Source organism: Pseudorca crassidens, chromosome 15 (assembly GCF_039906515.1).
Source record: "Pseudorca crassidens isolate mPseCra1 chromosome 15, mPseCra1.hap1, whole genome shotgun sequence".
In the NCBI taxonomy this organism is placed as follows: Eukaryota; Metazoa; Chordata; class Mammalia; order Artiodactyla; family Delphinidae; genus Pseudorca; species Pseudorca crassidens.
In genome coordinates, this window is record NC_090310.1 from 16,325,693 (window position 1) to 16,350,204 (window position 24,512).

The 24,512-nt window shown below is 51.5% G+C and overlaps 4 protein-coding genes across 7 annotated transcripts in view; 2 read left to right on the forward strand and 2 right to left on the reverse strand.

Annotated features, from left to right (window-relative positions):
* Nucleotides 1-603: 603 nt before the first annotated feature.
* On the reverse strand, nucleotides 604-2,349 carry BOLA2B (bolA family member 2B). The gene is given in 5 exon segments (XM_067706231.1): nucleotides 604-746; nucleotides 1,046-1,143; nucleotides 1,235-1,365; nucleotides 1,368-1,488; nucleotides 2,329-2,349. Coding segments are annotated over 5 exon segments (456 nt in total). The 5' UTR covers nucleotides 2,335-2,349; the 3' UTR covers nucleotides 604-646.
* On the forward strand, nucleotides 1,445-4,413 carry SLX1A (SLX1 homolog A, structure-specific endonuclease subunit). The gene is made up of 6 exons (XM_067706230.1): nucleotides 1,445-1,942; nucleotides 2,484-2,535; nucleotides 2,628-2,957; nucleotides 3,826-3,953; nucleotides 4,115-4,202; nucleotides 4,284-4,413. The coding sequence occupies exons 1-6, from the start codon at nucleotides 1,755-1,757 to the stop codon at nucleotides 4,311-4,313; spliced, it is 816 nt and encodes a 271-aa protein (XP_067562331.1). The 5' UTR covers nucleotides 1,445-1,754; the 3' UTR covers nucleotides 4,314-4,413.
* Nucleotides 4,414-4,553: 140 nt separating this feature from the next.
* On the forward strand, nucleotides 4,554-8,863 carry LOC137206970 (sulfotransferase 1A1). Of its 4 annotated transcripts, none has more exons than XM_067706226.1 (9): nucleotides 4,554-5,095; nucleotides 5,313-5,565; nucleotides 6,316-6,499; nucleotides 6,604-6,729; nucleotides 6,801-6,898; nucleotides 7,409-7,535; nucleotides 7,640-7,734; nucleotides 8,230-8,410; nucleotides 8,539-8,709. In XM_067706226.1, the coding sequence occupies exons 3-9, from the start codon at nucleotides 6,352-6,354 to the stop codon at nucleotides 8,697-8,699; spliced, it is 936 nt and encodes a 311-aa protein (XP_067562327.1). In that variant the 5' UTR covers nucleotides 4,554-5,095; nucleotides 5,313-5,565; nucleotides 6,316-6,351; the 3' UTR covers nucleotides 8,700-8,709. The 4 variants fall into 4 exon arrangements, with proteins under 4 accessions (XP_067562327.1, XP_067562328.1, XP_067562329.1 ...); XM_067706227.1 differs by having other exon boundaries at nucleotides 5,415-5,565; XM_067706228.1 differs by having other exon boundaries at nucleotides 4,554-5,565; nucleotides 6,321-6,499; nucleotides 8,539-8,863.
* The window catches only part of SGF29 (SAGA complex associated factor 29), a 32,794-nt gene continuing 17,142 nt past the window's right edge, over nucleotides 8,861-24,512 (reverse strand). Inside the window, exons 4-12 of the mRNA XM_067706229.1 lie at nucleotides 21,457-21,551; nucleotides 17,261-17,336; nucleotides 16,535-16,607; nucleotides 11,942-12,006; nucleotides 10,885-11,014; nucleotides 10,667-10,813; nucleotides 10,391-10,426; nucleotides 10,120-10,282; nucleotides 8,861-9,065 (exon numbers count right to left, since the gene is read on the reverse strand). Coding sequence (XP_067562330.1) covers nucleotides 8,949-9,065; nucleotides 10,120-10,282; nucleotides 10,391-10,426; nucleotides 10,667-10,813; nucleotides 10,885-11,014; nucleotides 11,942-12,006; nucleotides 16,535-16,607; nucleotides 17,261-17,336; nucleotides 21,457-21,531 — 882 coding nt within the window. The 5' untranslated portion in view covers nucleotides 21,532-21,551 and the 3' untranslated portion in view covers nucleotides 8,861-8,948. The remainder of the gene's footprint in view (nucleotides 9,066-10,119; nucleotides 10,283-10,390; nucleotides 10,427-10,666; nucleotides 10,814-10,884; nucleotides 11,015-11,941; nucleotides 12,007-16,534; nucleotides 16,608-17,260; nucleotides 17,337-21,456; nucleotides 21,552-24,512) is intronic.

The following is a 24,512-nucleotide window of genomic DNA, read 5'->3' on the forward strand; positions in this document are numbered from 1 at the left end:
TCCCACCCCTCCATTCCTGAAAAACTTCACCAGCTCTCCAGGGTCAGCTGTGGCCACATCAAGCCCAGGGCCAAAGGGTCACTGGACTTTCTCCAGGGGCCAGAAAACACTGCCATTCCAGGTGTTGGGAAGCCCCTGCTAGGGTACCAGGTCCCTGAGGCGGTGAAGGGCTTGGGGAACCAACAGGGGAAGTGTGGAATCTTCTATAATGCCTCTGACATTGGGATGATATTAGGGAGAGGGAGAGGTTTGTTAAATTGCCCAAGGCCCTAAAACTGTGAGCACTTCTCATCTATGCATCTTGAAGGAGGACAGAGCATGAACCCCCAGCAATGGTCAATGAATGGGTGGGTCGGGTGGGTAGTGGCCGTACCCCAAGGGGGTCCACCAAGGATTACAAAGAAGACCTGTGAGGCCCACCCTGGAAGGGACTTTAAGAACTGAACTTTCACTTTATAAGTGGGGACACGAAGGCCTCTGTGTGGAGAGGTACTTGCCCAAAGTAAAACAATGGAGAGTGGAGGGCAGGGAGAAGCCAGGCCCTAGACCCGGCCTCTGCACACCTCCCACCCTCCTACACACAACACACACTGACACAGAAGCTGGGCCTGACTCATAATTTAATAGATGTGCAGGTCCGGGTCCCTTATTTCTGCTGCTCACGGGTCCACTGCTCTGGAGTCAGGGTTTTCTGCTCAAAAGCATGGATGTGCAGGAGCTCTTCTGCTAGGCAAGTGTTCACAAGCCTGAGAGAGAGATGGGGTTAGAAAACGGCAGGCTGGGGCCTGCGTCGCAGACCCCGAATCTAGGGTGAGCCGGGAGACTGGAAGTGTCCCCCAGGTTGTAGTCCCTGAAACCTGGCAACAAGAGAGGTAGAGGGCTGAAGTCTCAATATTTGAAGCAGAGGCCATGAAGGCGGGATCGCTGGGGTCGTGGTCTGCGGTGCTGGGCCGCATTGGTGGGGGTGAGTTAGGTTTCGGGGAGCGGCCGGGGATGTAGTCCTGGAGCTGGGGCCGCGCTGAATGAGGTTTTCCTGGGGTCTCACCGGTGTCTCTGAAGCAGCGGCTTCCCCTCGAACTTGGCCGACACCACGAGGACTCGGAAGCTAGACGCGCAACGGTTGGGAGTCGTGTCCTCCACTTCCTATGGGGCAGAATGGGGTGGATGGTGCCAAGCCCGCCCCTCAGGAGCCCTGTTCCCCTCGCTGGGCGAGCGTCCACGCCGCTCAACTCACCACGTGTTCCGCCTCCAGGTCCCGTTGCAGCTTCTCCCGGAGGTACTCGGCGCTGAGTTCCATTGTGGCAGCCCAACAGGGTCGACGTCCCAGCGGGGACAGTACCCCTGCTCGCACCCCTGCCACACTGCTTCCGCCCTTACTAGCGCCACTTCCGTTGAGGTCTCTACTTCCGCCCTTACTAAGGCGTCAGTAAACACAGCACTTCCGCCCTCTTGCAAGCCCAGTTTTCCAACAGTCTCCGGTTTCTGCACCTACCATCAGTCAGCCAATCAGAGTCTGCATAAGGCCCCGGCGGACGCTAATTGGTACCCGCCGCCTGCACAGCAGCCCGGGATCTGCGCCCCGGTTTGGACACCCTAGCTCCAGCTAGTAGAGGGTGCACGAGCCTGCATTGCTGTGGCCTCTAGGGTACCTTGGGATTGCCCCCAAGCGCTTTTTCCGAGACAAGCATCTTGCGTCCCTGGCAACCCAGCTCTCCCCGGGGTCACAGGCCAGAGCAATCAACCCCCAAGTTCCGATGGGCCCCACAGGGGGCGCGGCGAGGCCCGGGCGCTTCTTCGGCGTCTACCTGCTCTACTGCCTGAACCCTCGGCACCGGGGCCGCGTCTACGTAGGGTTCACGGTCAACCCTGCTCGTCGGGTGAAGCAGCACAACGGGGGCCGCAGAAAAGGCGGGGCCTGGCGGACCAGTGGACGCGGGCCCTGGTAAGAGGCGGTGGGTCACTGTCAGGAGAAGGGCTTCTAGGAGGAGGCCGGAGCCGGCGGAGGGGAGGCCCGTTGAGAGGGGCGCGGCCGGCGTGGGGGCTGAAAAACAGGGCTGCGGGCGGGGTCCTAGTGACGAGGGGGGGACTATCGCGGGGGAGAAGGGGTAGTGGGGAGGCGGAGCCCTGTGAGTCTGGGCTGTGGGTCTCAGAGGAGGGGGTTGGGTGGGAAGGGGATTGATGATCTAGGTTTGGTCCATCGACACGGGGCTTGGTGAACAAGGCTGGGTTGGAATAGAGAAAGCCTGGAAGGGAGAGGAACTGAGGAGGGCTGTTGAATACCTGTGACTGGAGGCGGGGCCTGAGGTTAGCAGGTGCGAGGGGACATACCTCCATGAAGGGGGCAGAGCCTCGTGGGCTAGGCTTGAAGCCGGGTGTGACTCCCCTCTCGGGTAGGACCGGAGGCGCACCATGGCGAGGGGATTCGGTTTGACACGGGGAGGGGCGAGGGGCTCACAGGCCGCGCCCCTCATTCTCTTCCCCAGGGAGATGGTGCTCATCGTACACGGCTTCCCCTCCGCAGTGGCCGCCCTTCGGGTAAGAAAAGAGACGGGGGTGCCGGGAGGACGGGGGCTAGGGCTTAGGGCCTTCCTCGGACGGCCCTGAAGCTCAGTACTCCCCGCCTGCAGTTCGAGTGGGCCTGGCAGCATCCGCAGGCCTCGCGCCGCTTGGCGCACGTGGGTCCGCGCCTGCGCGGCGAGGCAACCTTCGCCTTTCACCTGCGCGTGCTGGCGCACATGCTGCGCGCGCCGCCCTGGGCGCGACTCCCACTCACCTTGCGCTGGCTGCGCGCCGACTTCCGCCAGGATCTCTGCCCGCCGCCGCCGCCTCACGTGCCGCTGGCCTTCGGGCCTCCGCCGCCCCGGGCTTCAGCCCCGAGGCGCCGCGCGGCTGACACCGAGTCCGAGCTGGAGCATGACGCCGAGACCCGCTGCACCCTGTGCGCGCGTGTGCTCCAGGTAAGACTCTCCACTTGGTCTCCGGGTCAGGGCGGTCTAGGATTCAGAGGACTCAAGATCAAGCTGTTTCTTGAGGGACTGGGCAGCCCACTGACACCCTTTGGCCAGTCTGCCCCCATCTCGAAAACGGGGATCATAGTGCTTGCGGCCATTCCTCGACGCCAGTATTCTCCTTTCAGGGCTTTTGCCCTTTCCCTTTGACTGAAAGGTTCTTCCCTAGACCTTACGTCTTGATAAAATGCCACTTTTCCTCCGTGAGGTTTTCCTTGGTTTTCCATCTGAAATTGCCACTCTTTCTTGTACACTTCCCTGGCTTCTTTTAACACTTATTATTGTCTGACATACTGTGTATTTTATTTACCTTGTTATCAGTTTCTGCCCCCCCCCCCGCCCATTCTAAACTCTGCTGGGGCATTTAGTTCCTTTTCACTACTGTAGAACAGGGTCTAGTGCAGAGCAGATTGCCAATAAATATTTAATAAATTAATTGAGATGATGAGTCTGGCTTCTACTGAGCCCTCAGTAAATGTAAGTTGAGCTCTTGCCATTCAGAGCTTAAGTGACCTGCCTGAGATTGCTCAGCCTTTAAGGAACTCTAGGTCTGGCTGCCCTGCCGTGGTGTTATGTAATCGCTGCTAACACTCAGAGAAAACTGGCCAGCTTAGTCCCTGTGGGCCAGTATTTTAACGTCTCCGTGCCTCAGTTTCCTCATCTATAAATTACAAATAATAGTATCAAGAGCGCATGTCTCATAAGGTGGTTTTATGTAAAGTCTTGGAACAGTGTCTAGTCCATAGAAATTCTTCACCATTGCTAGCTACATCATTACTCCCCATTTTCTCTCTTACTTGCCTGCCACCTCTGACAGGATGAAGAAGACCCCCTGTGTTGCCCCCACCCTGGCTGCTCCCTGAGGGCCCATGTGATCTGCCTGGCAGAGGAGTTCCTGCAGGAGGAGCCAGGGCAGCTTCTGCCCCTAGAGGGCCAATGCCCTGGGTGAGTCCAGCACCCCTACTCCAGCCTGGTTTAGCTCTGGGAAGACGGTGCCCCGTTGTCCAAGTCCAGGCCTGCGGTAGTCCTCATCTTAGCGCCCAGGTCCTGGCCTGGAGGAGGCTTGGGATCCTGACTCTATCTCCTACCAACTGCACCCCTGGTAGCTGTAAGAACTCACTGCTGTGGGGAGACCTGATCTGGCTGTGCCGGATGGGCACCGAGGAGGAAGAGGAGGACTCGGAATTAGAAGAGGTGAGAGGTGGCTTGGGCCCCAGCCTCACTACCCCACCCCATCTCCTGGGCTGCCTTTCACCAGCCCTCTTGTCTCCACAGGAACACTGGACCGACATGCTGGAGATCTGATCCTCAGCGTCCCCAACCTCTGCCCACTCCTTTTCTGTGCCACCCCCTGTGGGTCTGGGCAGTTTTTACTTGAGTACAATAAAAAGTCTGAGTTAAGGTACCTTCTGGTGTTTGCTGGGGGGTGGGAGAGTGGGGTAGGAGGCAGAGGCCCTGCCAGTCCCTGGGGCCTGAGGAGGACAGAGTGGGGAACGGCCACTGGCCCCAGCACGGACCAGCCTCTGAAGTCACATAGTCCTTTGAGGGCTTGGGAGACTCACACCCTGCACACAGAGCCCCCCCACCTCCGGTGCTCAGCTTGACTCCAGACTTTAATCCAAACAGTAAGGACAAAGGCCGAGGAGGAGAGGGGGGATGCTGTTCCCCCATGGGGTCCTGTGGCTCTCTAAGCCCCACCTCCTTCTCATCTCTGTCTGCAGAGCCTTGTTCAAACCCACAGAAAAAAAAGCACCTTCTGGGGGCTGTTGTGTTACCAACCATGAGTGAGGCTCCGTGCTGTCCCACGGGAGCCGCCTTCCCACGGGAGCCATGGAGCTGGGGCTCACTCCCAGGGTTATTCGACCTAAGCATTCTGGCTCTTTCCTATCCTTTGCTGCCTCAAAAAGAGCCTGCCCTGCTCGGCTCTGCCGCAAACCCCAAGACCCGGCCTACGCACATCCCTCTGGACTGGCCTCGTGGTCAGAGCCAGAAGTGTCTGGAACAATGTTTGGGCTGCTGGGGGCCTCTGAGCTGCCTTCCACCTGAACCCTTGGCCTCTTCAAGACTGGCCGGGAACCAGCAGGAGGGTGAGTGTCCCACATTTCCCCTCCACTCCTCTGCCCTTTCTAGACTGGGTCCATTAGGTAAAGCTGTCTTTTGGCCCCCTTTTCAGGGGTGGAGTTCAGAGGGCAGGTCAGGAGCCAGGATTACAGCTCGAAATACCAAAAAACAAAAAAGAAAACGATTGCACCCTTGTGTCTAGTTTCAGTCTTCTGTTTTCTACACACTAAACCCACATCTTAGGTTTTCAGGCCGGTCTAAGCTTGATTCCAGCTGGGCACTGAGCAGAGTAGCACAGAGGGGCTCTCCCACCCCGAACTTCACCCTTTCCTTCCTGGACAACAGCCAAGTCCCAGTGCCGGCTCCATACCCCTCCCACTTTGGACCTACAAGACCTTCAGCTCAGAGAGCAGTTCTGCCCTCACCACACCACAGCCGTTCTGCGTTCTAAGCCGCAGCACGCAGACGTCAGGAGGCCACGATCCAGAGAAGTCGGGTGAGAGCGAGGTGGTGGGCCGGCTGGGCTGGATCTCCCTCAGCTTGCGCTGCTGGCTCTCATCCTGTCGCTTGAGCTTTCTGGTCCGGCTTCTCACACCCTGCCCTTTCCCCATGGATTGCCCATCTCAATCTACAGCCTGGCCTGAATAATCCCCCTCCTCCTCCCTCCCCTCCCCCTCCTCCAGTGAGTCATGAGTTTTGCCCATTCACATACCAGATTCCGGCTCCCCAAACGGTTGCTCAATTGGCTGTGTTTTTCTCCAAGCTGGGGAGGGTAGCTGGGCAAGCGGGGTCTCAGGCCCAACTGGCCTTTTTGGAGTTTTCCAACATATGTGAGGGGCCAGGAGGGGAGCTGAAGGAGGGGACGTCAGGGAGGAGCCCACCAGGATTAGGCCCGGAGGCAAAGCAGGAAGAGAAAGCAAGCTGGGGGCTGGCAGGAAGTTCAGACAGGCAGGACTTAGAGTGGGTTTTCTCAAGTGCACAATGGAATCCCCTGGAGAGCTTCCAAAAAACTGCTATCTGGGTCCTATCCCCAGAGAGTGTTTTAATTGGTTTGGGATTTTAAAAGCTCTGCGGGCAAATAAAAATGAGCCTGGGTGTGACCCACTGGGTGAGCACTGGATCTGGCTTGGAATCCCAGCCCCACCACTCAGTAGCTCTGTGAGCGTGGGCAAGCGGCTCCCTCAGCCTCAGTTTCCTTACCTCAAAGCAAGAATTCAACAGCTGGCCCCACTGTGATATTGTTAAGGGAAGGAAGCTACACTCTGGACCCTGACGTGGCAGCATGGAGCTGGTCCAGGACACCTCCCGCCCGCCACTGGAGCACATGAAGGGGATCCCTCTCATCAAGTACTTTGCAGAGGGGCTGGGGCCTCTGCAGAGCTTCCAGGCCTGGCCCAGTGACCTGCTCATCAGCACCTACCCCAAATCCGGTAGGTGATGAGGGCACCAACGCCTCTCCTGGGCTGCAGTCCCCACCTTGGGCCGGGAGGGGCGTGCTCAGCCCTGCTCATCTCCCATTTCCCTCTCTCTCCAGGCACCACCTGGGTAAGCGAGATCCTGGACCTGATCTACCAAGGTGGCGACCTGGAGAAGTGTCAAAGAGCTCCCATCTTCGTCCGGGTGCCCTTCCTTGAGTTCAGGGTCCCTGGCCTTCCCACAGGTATGTGGCGGGGTGCTGGGAGGTAGGACTCGGGCTCCAGCTCAGCCGGCTTTTCCCTACCTACGGCTTAGGTGCTGAGCTTCTGGAAGATACACCAGCCCCACGGCTGATCAAGACACACTTGCCCCTGGCTCTGCTTCCACCGACGCTGCTGGATCAGAAGGTCAAGGTGAATGGCAGAGGAAGCCAGGGAAGGAGGCTGCTGGGGCCATCCCAGCTTTGGCCCTACCTTCTGGGGAGGTCTCCTCACCTCCTCCAGCCTGGTCTCATCTTAAGGGAGGCGGGGGGCATCTGCCTGATGGCTCTAGTGGGGTCAGATAATCTGGTGAAAAGGAGACTCCTCTGTGCAGAGCCGGGCTCACAGGCCCGTGGAAGAGAGGCTGGTGGGAATCCAGCACGCCTTGTTCCAAATTCAGGCAGAGTGGCATTGAGGGGATTAGATTAGTATAAAATATGGTTTCAGAGAGCAGCCCAGAGTTCGGCATCAGAGCAGGGTTCAAGCCCCAGCTCAGTCTCGCCCACACCATGGGACTGCAAGTGAGTCAGCCTCGACCCGTTTCTCCCTCAGCCAAACCGAGAGAACCTCCCTGGCAAGGATGCTGTGAAGGGTGGGACACCTAGTGCCCAGTGTGCTGTGTGGTGATGGTGCCGGGTTGGGGGGGGTCATCTGCCCCTCTAGGTGGTCTACGTCGCCCGCAATGCAAAGGATGTGGCCGTCTCCTATTACCACTTCTACCGCATGGCCAAGGTGCACCCTGACCCTGGCACCTGGGACAGCTTCCTGGAGAAGTTCATGGCTGGGGAAGGTGGGGCTGACTCTGGAGGAAGGAAAGGGGTGGGGTGGAGCTGAGGGGCACCAGCTACAACTTATGCCAACCTCTGTGTCCATGCCCCCTGCCCTTTTCTCCAGTGTCCTACGGGTCCTGGTACCAGCACGTGCAGGAGTGGTGGGAGCTGAGTCACACCCACCCTGTTCTCTACCTCTTCTATGAGGACATAAAGCAGGTGAGACCGCCTGCTTCTGCGTCCCTCCATGTCACACGCAGAGAGGCAGGAACCTCACAGTGACCTGCCAAGGCCCTCTCAGCGCCCCTCCCCTATGACAGCCCACAGCCCAGTCCTCCTGGATCCCCTCCGCAGGACTGAGCAGCAGTGCCCCCTTGCAGCAGTGCCCTGTATAGCTCTTATCTCCTAGCACTCGAGTCAGCAACCGTGCACTCATCCATCAGCTAGTTTCTGCTGTTGCTTCTCCTGGGGCCACGGTTATGAAAGAGGACTGTCCCTCCTCTCATCCAGCAGGAACCAGACATCTGTAATAAAGGACCACAGGGCAGAAGGCAATCAAACCTGCCCTAGGGAAAGAGGACCAGAGTCAAGGAACAGGGTCTGAGGTCTCTAAGCAGAAGTGGCCAGATCCCCACAGGGTTAGAAAGGGACCTCCCTTCTGTTTGCTCAGCAAGCAATGCAAACCTCCACTGAGGAGCCCCTCTGCTGCTCCAGAACCCCAAAAGGGAGATTCAGAAGATCCTGGAGTTCGTGGGGCGCTCTCTGCCAGAGGAGACCGTGGATCACATCGTCCAGCACACGTCTTTCAAGGAGATGAAGAAGAACCCCATGACCAACTACAGCACCATACCCACCAAAGTCATGGACCACAGCATCTCTGCCTTCATGAGGAAAGGTGAGAGCTGCCCCAGGGAGCGGGCACGGGCATCTGGGGAGAGAGTGGGGGAGCAGCAGCTAGAGCCGCCGTTCAGCCAGTCAGGGCCTCCTCTGTGACGGGGACCTCTCCCCTTTCGTCTCTCCCAGGCATCACTGGGGACTGGAAATCCACCTTCACTGTGGCCCAGAATGAGCGCTTTGAAGCCGACTATGCTGCGAAGATGGCAGGCTGCCACCTCCACTTCCGCTGGGAGCTGAGTGGTGCTCATCAGGGTGAGCGTGAGACAGGCCTCGACAATAAAATCTGATGTGTGTGAACACAGCCTCTGCTGGAAGCAAAGGACGAACCCGAGCCAAAAGGGTGCATGCCCACTGGGACCAAGTGAGGCCGTCTTCCCTGGTGGCCTCCAGCTCGCCCTAGTTGGGCGGGAAGGAAGGGTCTGGAAAAGTAAAACCCAGGAGACATGGACAAGGGAGGAGGAATATTTATTCGATCACAGAATCTTGTGTGCATCCCCTTCGAGGGTGTCAGGAGGTTGCGAGGCCGCGAGGCCGCTTCACTTTTTCTTGGGCTCCTTACAAGCCACCACGTACCGCTGGGCCACATTGAGGGGAGGCGAGTAACCATCTGCATAGGAGGTGTCTTCAAACAGGACCGAATAGTCATCCTGGGGCTGCAGTAGGGGGCAGACGGGAGTGACTGGTCAGAGACCTCCAGGCGAGGCCCCCCCAAACCTAGACAGACAGGAACCTCTGGCTCGTGGGCCCCCAGCCTCTCCTGTCCTCGTAGTCACTCAGGAAGTCTAGATGTTTGAACCCAGTCCCTGTTACTACAGAGCTCTTTCCTCAACAACAAAGGGCCAAGGGTAAGGGATGAAGAGCAGGGAGAAGGGAGACTTGCCACCTACGTGGATGGGCCATAACTGGAGGGTCTGGTACCAGGGAGCCCGTGTTAAAGGGATCAAAGACAGCCTAGAGGGGGACTTCCCTGGTGGCAGAGCGATTAGGAATCCGCCTGCCGGTGCAGGGGACACGGGTTCGATCCCTGGTTCCGGAAGATCCCACATGCCTCGGAGCAAGCAAGCCCGTGCGCCACAGCTACTGAAGCCCGCGTGCCTAGAGCCCGTGCTCTGCAACAAGAGAAGCCACCGCAATGAGAAGCCCACACACTGCAACGAAGAGTAGCCCCCACTCGCTGCAACTAGAGAAAGCCTGCACGCAGCAACGAAGACTCAGCGCAGCAAAAAAAAGAAAAAAAAAAAGCCTAGAGGGCAGCAGGCAGGTATCCTGGAGGAAGAGGGGAGAACAGCCTTTAAACTCCCATCAGGTGATGGGTGACCAGGGCGTCAGCGATGTCAGGAGCTCGAGAGAAAGCAGCTCAGCCAAGGAAAGGGCAGCGGTGCAGGAGTCAAGGGTCCAAAACAGACCCTGGGCCTTGAACTTCCCATCTCAGCGCAAAAGCGAGGTTAGACTAGAGTATGCTTCGGGTCCATTCTGCTCAGGGCTTGCTGAGGCTCTGAAGCTTGGGGAGAGGAGGGCTGGCTGGTGCTGCCCTAGAGGGCAGGGCTGTAGGGCAGACTAAGCAGAAGACAAAGGCCAACTTGCAGGACCCTCCTAGCTCAGAGAGGCTGTGAGATGAGGAAAAGGGGACGGAAAGTGGGAAGATGTTCCATGACCCAGCTGGTCCTTGTAGCGGGGCCAGTGTCTCTCCCGTGAAGGCTGGCTTACCCGTTGCGGGGGCGTGTGGATCAGGGCACGGTAGAAGCAGGTGGTCTGGGGATACAGGGCCAGCACGAGCTGCTCCTTCTGGAATAAGGCTTCGGGGTCTGTCTCCGGGTTGGCCTTCCACTGCGGCAGTGGGATGATCCGCCGGCGGCTCAGGGTGTGTCTCCTGGTGGGGGCGAGGGGGAGCTAAGGTCAACTCATGGCCAGGTGGGGGCCCCATCCCAGCAGCCTAGCTGCCCCCAGGCTTCCACAGCCCCCCCATGAGCACACTCACTCTTTGCCTTCTTCATCAATGTCATCTACTTCATACCTGTGGGTAAACAAAAGGAAAGCGGTGGATTCAGGGAGGTGCATAGTCCAAGTCAGGGAGCCCCGAGGAGGCGGGGGAGGAGGGCAGGGAAGGGAAGTAGCCCAGGAGCCCACTTCACACACCATCCCCACCGGCACCCAGGGGAAGCTGCTTTTCTCCCATCTTGCAGACGGGTGAGAGTCGCAGCCCAAGTGGGTGTGGTGACGGGGGAAGAGCCCACAGGGCTGGGCGTCCACTCACTTGTTGGTGGCATGGCTGTAACTGACCACCTCGGCCAGGATCCACTGCTCATCCCCATCCACAGCCTTCACCCGGGCAGCCACCTTGTCTCCAGGTTTGGCCACGTAGTCCCCAGAAGCTGGAATGGCCCCACACAGGGGCGGGGGCCTGAGGGTGGAATAAAATGTCACTTCCAGTCCCTTCCCTGCCAGCGCCCCCAGCCCCGGGCCCGCCCTCACTTGTCACCAGGCTTCCCGATCCACAGGGGCAGGGTCATGGCTGACTGCTGCAGCAGGGTCATCAGCACCCCCCTGCGCATGGTCTTCCGAGGGGGCTCCGAGTCATTGTACAGGCCCGCGATCTTGGCCGCTGTGGGAAAGAAGTGAGCCTTTGAGACACCAGGGACAGGGTTCCCGCCCCCAGGCCCACCCTAGCCTGCCTGCATCGGGCTGGCAGAGCTCAGCCTGCAGCCCCACCGCCCAAGTTAGCACCAAGGGCCCAGGTGCCATCCCGCCCCTTCCACCAGATGCCCACAGTCAGACCGCCCAGATGGTGAGACACCAGGAGGGTGGGTACCCTAGGGAGAGGGAACTAGAAAGGGCAAAAGCTGGGATTCGGGGGTGCTGGTCACGTTCTATTTCTTGATCTGGGTGCTGGTTACATCCGTTATGTTCAGTTAGTGAAAGTTTCGGTGAGCTGTATGTCCACTTACGTGTACTTTTCTATGAATATATGTTGTAATTCAACAAAAAGTTTAAAAAACAAACTCTCAAATGTGGACAGACCCCTGACCTCCTCAGGCATGGTTCAACACACGCAGCCACTTCATACAAACCCAGCTGGCAGTGTGACAGCATTTTTGATGGGTGAGGAGTTGCACACGGGGGGTTCACTGGGGCAAGAGAGGTGGGAAAGCCACAGCAGCCTGAGGGCTCTGGAAGCCAGTGCCTCGTGTAGGTAAACTCCATGTGGAAGGCTGGCTTCAAGATACCCAGGGTGCAGCTCTGGTTCTCCCCACAACAAGAAATGGGAGTGGGTGGCAGTAGGAAGGAGGGAGGTGACTGACCCAGGCAGTAGAGGGAGCAGGGGAATCGGCATGGTCTGCAGGGAGCTCTGGGGATGATCCCCTTTCCCTTCCCCACCCCAGGCTGCACAGGCGCTTCTCTGTCAGAAGCCCCCGGAACAATCCCACCAGGCTGAGGTCACAGGCTCCCCTACAGGGAGACCTGACTGCTGCTCTCAGGAACCCTCACTCCGCCTGGTCCAGGAATGCCGGCCTGGTCGTCTCTAACTCACCAATCCGCCTCTCCTCCAACAGAGACTTGATTTCCGCAATCTTATCTAGGGCTTTCCGGAGGATGCTGAGGGCAGGGAGAAGGGAGAGAAGAGGTCTGGATGAAGCACAAAGCGCAGACTTCCTTTTCTCATTACGGCAGGCTGGCTAGCTCAGACCAACCCTGATGCTGGAAACCATAAACCCTATAAGCACGTGTTTTTTAATCTTAAAAGCATAAAAGAACTGATGAGGCAAGAGGAAGTGGCAGGCCAAAAAACCTAAGAGGGTCCTGTAGAGGTAAGCAAAGCAGAGAGCTGCCCTGGCCGCAGTGCATCCGACAAATCCTGAAGAAGTGCTGCTGGGTGCCAGCAGGCTCTAACAACCTCTTGCGATTCGGAGGACAGAAGTTAAAACTTGGGGTCTGCCCTAGTGGCACCTGTAAAAGAGACACTCCAGAGGACTGTGGGGAGTTGTCTCGGCTCAGAGCAGGGCTGGGGGTGGAGGGAACTCATCCCTGAAAGACTGCAGCCCCAGGAAACCTCTGGAGTTCGATTACGGGGGTTCCAGGGTGGCTGGGACCCAAGCAACCTGGCAGAAGTGCACACAGATCCTTGCGGGAAGAAGGCTTCTTTATCCTAGACCTTTGGGAACCTCCCCCAAAGGATATCTCAACAGCGATAAGCAGCAGAGAAGCCACTTCAGGTCATTTATTCTCCAGCACATTCCTCTCGCAAACCTTTAGTAAATGCCCACGTGTTTCTGAAGGCCTTGGTTCAGACCCGTGAGAACACAGCACAGTAGTGTCACAGGAGGTGTCCCAGAGGGTGTGACTCTTGTGGACTCATCAGGCAAAAGAAAGGCCAGAAGATCGGGCAAGGGGCAGCCTTGGCAGAGGGAACTGCGCAAACCAAAGCAGGGGGGGATGAACACCATGCTCACAGGCTTGGAGCACTGAAGCTCAGCGTGGCTGGTATCGGACGCCAGGATGACTCAGCCAGAGCCACCTCGGGCTTGTGCGTGAGCACTGGTACACGGGGCAATTAGGCTTCCAGGAAAGCAGAGGAGGAGTAAAAGCCAGCAGGCCAAAGGGAACTTGCAAAGTCTGATCATTGCTGCTGGGCCTGTTTGGAGGACATCCTTTTACATAGTATGTCCTAAGCTGTATTCTGTGAGATATTAATGGAGTGGTTCTCAACCTAGCTGGACATCAGAACGCCCTGGGGAGCTTTTTAAAAAGAATCCCAATTGCTTTAAGTAAGAATCATCAACAGATGCCAAAACTAGTGGGTCTGATGTGAAACGGGATATGTACACAGTCTCCAAGTATCTCTCATAAGATACTTATTAATCACACAATGGAAAACAGCAATAACTTGACACAGGAGAAACCTGCAAGAGCCCGCCTTAACCAGTGGGAGTCTTCTGGCCTTGTAATATGATGACGGAGGACGACATCACTTCCATGCTATTACCTCCCAAAGCGTAACACCTGAATCTAATCGTGAGGAAACATCAGACAAACCCAACTGAGGGCCATTCTACACTGGCCTGTAATCTTCAAAATGTCAAGGTCAGGAAAAGCAAAGACAGCCTGGGAACCGTTCCAGATTGGAAGAGACCAGAGAGACATGAAAACTAAACACAGTGCTGATCTGCACTATAAAAATGTTCTGTTCTTTTGCTATAAAGGTCATCAGTGGACAGTGATGAGATCTGAATAAGATGTGTAGATCAGTTAATAGTTTTATATCTGTAATTTCCTGATTTTGAGAAATGTACCGTGGTTGTTTAAGAATGTCCTGGTTTTTAGGAAATGCTGACTGATGTATTTAGAGGTCAAGAGGCATCATGCGTCATGTCTGCAACATAAATGATTCAGAAAAAAAAAAGATTGTAAATACATATATCTATAGAGTGGTAAAGCACGTGTGGTAAAAATACATTTCTGTAAGTCTGAAATTATGTAGAAAGTTAACACCAATGCATGAACTCCACCCCAGTTAAAGCAGAACCTCTGGGCGCAGCCGGACTTGAGAACCAGTGTGTAAATGTATTCCACTGTCAAGTAAGTTTGCGAAATACTGAGTTAAAGAAATTGCTGTTGCAGAACCTGGCAGAGCCTTCAATACTTTAATACTGCAGCACTTTAGTACTTCAGTACTTTAACACTTCAGTGCTTTAATTTGCATTGTGAATCTCTAAGGAGAGGAATGTAATATTCCATTTCCTAAAGTTACTGAAGCGCCACTGCAGAGATCTGAGGAAACAATGTTTTAAGATCACTTCCTATTTAAAGAGCAGTTTTCTGGAGCTGAAACTTCTCCATCTCGGAACCATAGAGGCTTCAGGTCAACCAGGATGACCACCCAGCAAAGCGTGGGTCCCTACCTTCTGGGAGGCAGCCTGCCAGCCCGTCAGCAACCCTCAGGGATGGTGCCATCCCAAGAGCCCCACTTCACCTGGGACAGCAGAGGAAACGCCTCTTGCTGGCCGGCCTTCCTTTGAAGGGTCCTCAGCCAAGAACCCTGGGCCTTAACCTCCCTCCCCCACCCCAAACCCGGCCCCCCTCCCCAACCATTCGTAAGGGGCTAAATGGTGTGGGCTCTTTAAAGTAATCCAATACTGCTGCATACCAATACACAGTAATTATTTGATTGGGGTGAAAAATAATTCCTTGTGGGCCTTCTCTCCTGTGCCCTCACAGAGCCGCACCTGGAGAAGCGCCTCTGAACCAATGTTAGGAAATACCTTGTTCCCACCCAGAATGGCCACCCATCTCCACTGGGACACGGAAAGTGACATCTTTGATCTGTTTCCCTTTGACTCCTGCTGCTAAAAGAGATGATTGTTAAGTGAAGACACAGGGGTTCCTTTCTGTTTTCTGCAAGAGCAGGAGGAGGAAAAGCAGCCAGGACTGGACAGAAGGAACAGCAAAGCATCACAGGCTTGGGCTCATGAAGCAGGCTCTGGGCACCTCTTCATCTTCCCAAGAGGTTTAATGCAAATATTTAGAAGATGAGCTGATAGGTGCTGCAGCACCTGGGTCAGTGCCACAGGCACACACAGTACCATGTTTTCCCCACCCAGACGCGGAGCTCCCTGTGCGTAGGGGTGGCATCTTATCTGTCTCACCCACTCTCCTGTTCCCAGCGTGGTATCTGGAGGTGAGGACACCTTATTCATTGTTTAGTGAATGAACGTATGAAGGTCTGAGAGTCTGAAAAAGTGAAATGACAGCAGAACTGCAAGGGACCTGCACTTATGAAACAAGCTTTAAGTGTTAAACTCTGGTTAAGTCAATGCCAGAGAAGAGCTCACACCAGCTGGTTGCAGAAGCAGCTGCCTCACTCTGCCGGCAGTTAAGCTGGGAAGGGAAAGTCTGCCTTTTACTTTCAAATGAACATTGAGTCACTCTGACTTATACAAGCCAAACTCCAGGCCCACTAATGGGAAAGGGCCCAACTATGGCTACCCGATGAATCTGCAAATCAGGGATAAGATGGGGGTGGGGAAGGCTGGGCTGGAAAGCCAAGCAAGCAACACCTCCAACCAGAATTCGCCGTGTCCCCTCCCCGCCAGTCGGCCCCTCCCTTTTGTTCTCTTCCCACCCTGGCAAAGGAAGCCCCATCAGACCCCTTTGTTCAAGCTAAAAACCTTGGAAATCTTCTCTCCCAACTCGTCCTCCAGTTTGATCTCAGAATCCACCCTTGTTTCTCTGTCCCCACTGCCATTGTCTCAGCTCAACTCCGTCACTTATCTTTTGCCTGGTCTCCAAACTAGCCTTGAATCTCACCCAGTCTGCTCTCCGTGCGGCAGCCAGGGGTTTCTCTCCTGCTCTTACATCGCCTTTGGCTCGCTATGGCCTCCGAGATAACGTCCAGGTATTGGAGGTCTTCCACATCCTGCCCTCCCCTCCCCCAGCCATGCAAGGACTAGTTCTCATTCCACAAATGCGCTCCTGCATGGCCCTGGCACACTGTCCTCCGCTTGGGCTCTCTGACTTGTCTGCCTACCCATCCCCAGCTCAAGTTTCTCCTCCTCCCTGAGAGGGTCTCAGATCCCCAGGCACAGTGAACACCATCTCGGCTGGCCCACCAACTACACTGTCCTGTAACTTTTTTAGGGTGTCTCTCCTTTCCGGACTGCTTGCTCTTGAAGGCAGGATCTCACTATCCTTGTGTCTCTCTATGGAGACTGCCCAACACCAGGCAAAACCATGGGTTATGGTCAAAAGAGTTTGAAAAATACTGGTATTAGGCACGTTATGTGCATTATCGCATTTTAAGTTGACAATTCTACAAGTAGTTATTATCTCTATTTTAATGACGGAGCAACTGAGTCTCAGCTGAAATGACTGCCCAAGGTCAAGTGACTAGAAAAAGGCATCACTGGGATTTGATCCACACCTTTCTGCCATCTATAAAACAGCAGGGCCAGGGAAGAGAGGCCAGAGTGGGCTCTAGGGAAAGTGGGCCCTAAAGGAGAAGCTGGGGAGTCAGAATCTGCTTATCTGTGGGAGGAGAGGCAGGCTGGGGCTATGGTCCACAGGCTCCTACAGCCCAGCACCTGGATGTGGAGGGGAGGCGATGGCAGGGCAGTGGGACGGTACTCACTTGCACTCAGCCTCTGCATCGGCCTTGGCGGTTGTATAGAGGCCACGCAGCTTTGTCCGGTAATAGGGAGAGACTGCAGAATAAACAAAGGGAGAAAGATGCATGGGTGAGGGGCAGCTGGCAGCAATGTGGCACTGCTTCCAGTCCGCCGGAATCAGACTCTGGGAGGCACCGAGGGGCCATGGGCTGAGGTATGAGCTTTACTGGCTCAGAAGTGCCCCCCGAGGCCGGTACCTCCATGTTCACATTTTCATATGCTACAGATGCCATCACAACATCTAGGAGAGGACTCTCCAACCTCTGCCAGAGTGTGACCCACGCAAACAGAAAACAACTCTCCAAGCTCCTCAGAGTTGGAAAGCACCAGCCCGGGAGCCTGACCTCAGGGCATGTGCAGGGCACACGAGTAGGGAAGCTCTAGAAAATGCCGGCGAACTGGGGGGTCCTGTGCGCTGTAAGGGGGTTCCCGAGACGCAGCGTCATTTCCTGACTTCCCAGTCCTCAGAGTTGGGGGATTTTAAGGTTCCTTAGTGGCTAGACAGTCTGTCATCTCTCTCCTGGGTCATCTTAGGTCACCCAGCCTAAGGGAAAACTGTCCCTCAGGGCTAGGGAGCAAGCAGTTCATTTTGGATTAGGCAGATACATGCAAAAGTCCCTTTCGAAAACGATGACCGCCACGTTCCCAGTCTCGGCCCACTCCTTTCTCTCCCGAGCCCAGCCACTCACTCTTGTTCTCTGTCTGCATCCGCTCGTGGGTCTTTTGGATGTTCACTAAGTTGTGTTCGCTCCTCGAACGCTCTTCCTGCAAGGACGAGGTCAACAGGACATGAGGGGAGGCCCTTTATCCTGCTGTGGCAACTACCCTGCAGCCCAGGCCAGAGGCCCCATAAATATGACCCTCATTTTGTAAATCCAACTTCCAAATCCGTCAGTTTAAAAGCATTTCCCCCCCTGACTAATGCAAAAGCAACACAAAAGGCATTAAAGTTAACTTACAAGTTATACATTTAATGACTCTCCTTTATCAAAAAGACAAACTGACGCACAGATTCAATGCAATCCCCATCAAAATTCCAGCTGCCTTCCCTGCAGAAACTGACAAGCTGATCCTCAAGTTCATATGGAAATTCAAGTGACCCAGAATAGTCAAAACAATCTTAAAAACAAACAAACAAAAAAGGAGGAGTCACGTTTCCCAATTTCAAAATTTCCTACAAAGCTGCAGTAGTCAAATGGTGTGATGCTGCCATATAGGTCAATGGAACAGAACCGAGAGTCTAGAAATTAACACGTGTATCTATGATCAATTCATCTGGGGAAGCGGGGTAGGTAAGGATGCTGATACAATCCTTCCCCACATCAGTGGTCCTGGGACCAGGGCTGCAAATGAAGATGCCGGAAGCAGGGATGATTCCTAAGGAAGAAGCTGTAACTATACCTTTTAACCTTTATGTCAGAATTTCTAAGTGCCTGAGTGGGTAGGTACTTTCACCCCATCTGGCAAAATGGAGTTAACAGTGAACGCAGCTATAATGCCTAGTGGTGAAAACAGCCCACTAGTTCCGTACCTAAGTAACCCTACCTTGCATGAATGGGAATGGACGGGGGCCGGGGTGGGGATAGGGGAAGAGTCGGAGGAAGGTGAGGCACTTGCTAGACTAGTGTGTTGTTGCTGGCAATCAGGACCAGCACAGTGGCCGAGCCTAACGTCCTTCAGAGTAGAAAAATCTGGGTAAAAATCAATGACAAATGCAGAGAAGGAGAAAGAGTAGCTGAGGGTAAAAGAATGAATAAATGGGTTATGCAATGATGGAAATTCAGTATTACATTAATACCTGAGAGAGGCTCAGAGCAAGAGAATAACATTGACTCTTAACTCAGTCATACCAGATGCCCTGAAGGTGACGCCGTGTGTCTGCCAAGACCACCTCCGCTTTTAGACCCCAACAAAGTCAAATGGAAGCCTGAAAACCCTCTGAGAGACATTTTGGTTATATAATATGATGATAAACTAGACAAACTGTTGATGACTGACTGGAGTTCTAATAATGTGCCAGTATCTTTTTTTCTTTATCTTCAAAATTTTATTACTAAACTATTTTTAGAGCAGTTTTAGGTTTACAGAAAAATCACGCAGGTGGAAGACAGAGTTCCCATACACCTGCTTTCCCCTGCACAGCCTCACCTATTATTAACATCTTGCATTAGTGTGGAACATTTGTTACAATTACTGAACCAATATTGATAATGATTATTAACTAAAGTCCATAGATTACATTAAGATTCACTTTTTGTGTTTAACATTCTATGGGTTTTGACAAATGCAAAATGTAACGTACCCACCATTTTGGTATCATACAGAATAGCTTCACCTCCCTTAAAAATCCCCTGTGCTCCGCCATCCATCCCTCCCTCCCTCTGAGCCCTGCGCAATCACTGACCTTTTTATTCTCTCTATAGATTTGCCTTTTCCATATTGTCATATAGTTGGAATCATACAGTACAGAAAACCTTTCAGACTGGGTTTTCACTTAGCAATATGTGTGCCAGAATCTTCTGACTGATTTTTCAGGTCACATTCCACCACAAAGGATACCATTTGGAAAGGAATCTCTGGAAACTGCTCCCACTGGGTTGTATGGCGGCTCCCAGCAGACTGATCATCGTGTCACTACAAGCCTGGATGATGGGATGCTTAGAAAGGTCCCTGGTTGTAATGGACACAACGTGCCACAGCATGCTTGCACAAATACACAGCACCCTTGTCTTTGTGAATGCAAAGCAAGTAAAAACAATAGGGAAAAAGTGGGTTTCTGACAGGATTAGAGCAGTAGGCACATGGTGGGTCCAAATTCCCCTGGGGAACAGCCCCATCCCCTGCTCCCCTAGACGAGGAAGGTTTTGAGAGGCCTAAGAGGCCATATGATATACTTAGGCTAAATTACATCTAGGTGCGACTACCGCTCATCTAACACTAGTATGGGGCACCCAACATTTTTGGGTACAAAATATGTATCCTAACTGCAGTACCCAGGCCATTAGTACACAATGGCAACAAAATGCATGGTGGAGTAAGCAACATTGGCCCATAGACAGAAAAAGGCTTTAGGGGACATAGGTACTGTTGTGTTCATTGTGGGGCAAGCTGAACTCATTTTCAGTGAGAAGCAGCAATCAGAGGGAAAAGACCGTTGATTAGAATAAACAAACAGAAGTGAGTTCTCTCGTAGGAGGAAGGCAAGGGATGGGAGTCAGTCTGGAAAGATGATGAGGCTTTAGTGAAGTGGTTCAGGCCAACCCAACAGGTAATGTGGATAGTTCTAGGACCCACCTGTTGCTGGGAAAGGGCTTGCACCTTGACCCACCAGGGTTTCTTGACTATTTTAAAATGGATAATACTTTAATAAGTAGCCATGAGCAGCGGCCCTCCATCCTAGCTGCTGAGCCCCAAGGGGCACACTTATGGGAATTTTGTGGACCTCTAAACCTATGGAAGCCCTCAAGGGGCATGTGCAATTTACATCAATGCACCATGACTACCCTTGACCCAAGAATAGATCAAAATAAGACATATCCTGAAGTCCAGTTAGCAGAGGTAGGGCTTGTACTCTGAATACCACCTGTGTCCTCCCCATAGGAGGGAGGTGGACTCTGCTATACAACAGTATGCAATGGAAACCAGTCTCAATACGAGCCTGAGCTGAGACAGAGTGACTGGCTTTATCCCCAGCTGACTTCGAACCCAGAAATAACTGAATCATGGCCAACTGTAATAAAGCCTGCCCGTAATAAAATCTGGTAAATGGGCGGGGCCAATTCTGCTGCAAAGGCCTAACAAATAGCTCTGTAATTCTTATTGATTTGTTCCATAATGAAACTGAATTTTACCATGACCATACTTCAATATGGTGTAACACACTGGCACTGTTGGTAAGATTCAACTACCTTATGTAAGTCAGTCATAGGATAACACTGATGTTGATGACCAAATGTATTGGGAGATTGAGTCAAAGTCTTCTGAGAATGTAATGCTGATGGAAAATGACTGACCTGAGGGAGAACTGGATTTAACTCACCATCAGCTAATTTCTATGCTAAACAGTTTCACACAAATTTATCATAAGGTACAGATGGCGGTAGATGAAGGAGGAAAACAGGTAATCAAATTAGTACAAAAATATGAAAGTGTATGTAATGGCTCTATAGGACAGATTAGTTGTTTCTTTAAGGCTATCCCTACCCTATAAGGATTCCTGCCAATGTTAGGCATATTTATCCTGATACTATTGCTGTATCTGTTATATAAATGCTATACTAGAGGTAAATGCTCAAATGACTGTTTTGCTGTAACAGAGCCTAGGCCAAGGGCCAGGGGGGTGGCAGGTGCAGTTAAAGATCAATTCAGCAGGCCGGGGTGTGCAAACACTACACATTCCAAAAAAGGGCTGGCCCTTGACCAGCTCTTAGTAGATAACCTCTAAACACGCTTGGAATATCTTGCCTGATAAGAGCGTCTCTGTTTACCTGAGGTGGAGGCAGAAGGAGAATGACTGCTATTGGGTACAGGGCATTTTTGTCAGGTGATGAAAATGTTCTGAAATTGATCATGGTGATGGTTGCACAACTCTGAATATTGATTCAAAGTGGACTGTACACCTTAAATGGGTGAATTGTATGGTATGTGAATTATACCTCTCAATATAGCTGTTACTAAACAAAACGAATCATGAAATCCTGCACATGACAGAAAATCCAACAGGAATGGAAGTCATACCCTACATTCTCCTTCTCCTCCCACCTTCATTACATCACCGTGGTTCCTGCATGTCCAATCTCTTTGAACACAACCACCCCCGCCCCCTCCACAGCTCAGTATCACAGCCCACGTTCCCCTCTAGGAGTGGAGGGCTGTGGATTTTTACCTGGGTTTGCTTGATCAGCTGATGGAGCTCTGTGAGCAGTTCTGCAATGCGGGAATCAGCAGACACGAGGGCCATGGTGTGGTATACGGGGGCGCCTGGGGTGGAGGGGGAGCAGAAGAGAGCCTTGTTAGTGGCTGTTGTGGGTTAAACCATTCTCCTGAAAGACATGCTGAAGTTCTAACCTCTGGTACCTCTTACTTGGAAACAGGGTCTTTGCAGATGTAATTAAGATATATGTTAAGATGAAGTCACCCTGGAGTCGAGTGGGCCTTAATCCAACATGACTGGTGCCCTCATAAGAGAAGAAACAGAGACACACATACAGAGAATGCCACGTGGAGAGACAGACACACACAGAGGGAAGACAGCCATGTGACAGACGCAGAGAGAGAGTGCAGTTATGCAGCTGCAAGCCAAGGAATATCAGGGATCGCTGGCAACCACCAGAAGCTGGGAGAGAGGCACGGAACATACCCTCCTTCTGGGCACCCAAGAAGGAACCCACCCTTGATTCTGGAACTAATACAACCCCTTGATTTTGGAATTCTAGCCTTCAGAACTGTGAGAATACATTTCTTTTAAGTCACCCAGTTTATAGTCGTTTGTCATGGCAGCCCTAGGAAACTGATACAGCAGCAAGTTGTCTTGGATTCCCTCCCTAATCCAATGATGCTCCTATTTGATATGTTCAACCAAGTCAGGAGTACTTGTTAAGTATCTTCAAAGGCAGTATGTCCTAGCCCCAGCTCTGCTGCTACTATCCTGACAAATGATTCAAGCATTCCGGTTTCCCCTTTTTTTTTAATGTGTAAAATGAGGATTCAAATAAGATTTTATATGAAGACACTTTCTAAGATATAAAGCACTGTTACTTTTTTTTACTGTAGAGGGAAGAGAAATTAACTACTAAAAATATCTGACTTAAGGTAAGATGAATGTATTGTGATGAAAATAAAATGCAACAGTAGGTAATTAGAAAAAGAATAAGAGACAATAAAAGGTAATTTTAAAAGTAAGCTATTGTATAGCCAACACATGGAAACAACCTAAATGTCCACTGACAGATGAATGGATAAACAAGATGTGGTACATACACACAATGGAATACCACTCGGCCATAAAAAAGGACGAAATAATACCATTTGCAGCAACATGAATGCAACTGGAGATTATCCTACTAAGTGAAGTAAGTCAGAAAGAGAAAGATAAATATATGATATCACTTATATGTGGAATTTAAAATATGACACAAATGAACCTATCTATGAAACAGAAACAGACTCATGGACCTAGAGAACAGACTGGTGGTTGCCAAGGGAACCTATTTATGAAACAGAAACAGACTCATGGACATAGAGAACAGACTGGTGGTTGCCAAGGGAACCTATCTATGAAACAGAAACAGACTCATGGACATAGAGGGTGGTTGCCAAGGGGGAGGGAGCTGGGGGAGGGATGGAGTGGGAGGTTGGTGTTAGCAGATGTAAGCTTTTATATACAGGATGGATAAACAACAAGGTCTTGCTGTATAGCACAGGGAACTATATTCAGTATCCTATGATAAACCATAATGGAAAAGAATATTTAAAAAAAGAATGTATATATATGTGTAACCAAATCACTTTGCTGTACAGCAGTAATTAACACAACATTGTAAATCAACTATACTTCAATAAAAATTTTTTTTAAAAAAGTAAGCTACTGTAACTAGGTAAAACTGGACATACGCCTAAAGATACAAGTAGACTGGAAAAAAAGAACTTTTTTTTAGGATGCTGAAATTTTTACTTTATACCCTACCTTCTTATAAAGGTCATTCAATTAGTACATCTCCATATCCACAAAGATCAGATTCACACTGCATGTCCCCCACCCCCTGGTAATGAACTGTGAACTCTATGTATTTAATTATGCACATCTTCTTAAAAATCTCTGCTTTTGTTTATTAAAAGAGTAATATACAAACCAGGAATAGAGGGGAGTTTCCTCAACCTGATCAAGGGCATCTGTGAAAACCCACAGATAACATCATACTTATTGGTGAAAGACTGAAAGCTTTCCCCCCTAAGATCAGCAACAAGTCAACATTGCTCTAGAGGTTCAAACTAGGGCAATAAAATGAAATAAAAGAATCAAGATTGGAAAGAAAGAAGTAAAACTATCTTCATCTGCAGATGACATGACCTTGTATATACAAAATCCTAAGAAACCCACTAAACAACGATTAGAACTAATAAAGAAGGTTAAAGGACAGAAGATCAACAGGCAAAAATCAACTGCATTTCTATACAGTTGCAATGAACAACCCAAAAATGAAACTAAGAAAACAATTCAATTTACAATAGCATCCAAAAGAATAAAATACTTAGGAATAAGTTTAATAAGAGAAGTATACAATTCTTATACTGAAAACTACAAAACATTGTTTAAAAAAATTAAGAAGATCTACATAGACATCCCATGTTCATGGATCAGCAGACTTAACATTGTTAAAATAGCACTACTTCCCAAATTGATCTACAGTTTCAACGAAAGCCCTATCAAAGTCCCAGGTGGCTTCTTTGCAGAAATTAACAAGCTCATCCTAAAATTAATATGAAAATTCAAGGGATCCAGAATAGCCAAAATAATCTTGAAAAAGTTTTGCCAATTACAAAACGTACTATAAAGCTACAGTAATCAAGATGGTGTGGTACTGGCATAAGGGTAGACATAAAGATGAATGGAACAGAATCAAGAGACCATAAATAAACCCTTATATCCATGGTCAACTGATTTTCCACAAGGTTGCCAAGACAACTTAATGGGGAAAGAATAGTCTTTTTTGATAAATGGTGCAAGGACAACTGGATGTCCACATGTAAAAGAGTGAATTTGGGGCCCTACCTCAGACCATATATAAAAATGATCTGAACAGACAGTTCTCCAAAGAAGATATACAAGTGGCCAACAAGCACATGAAAAGATGCTTGATATCATTAGCCATCAAGGAAACGCAAATCAAAACCACAGGAGATACCATTTCACACTCACTAGGATGGCTATAATAAGAATGA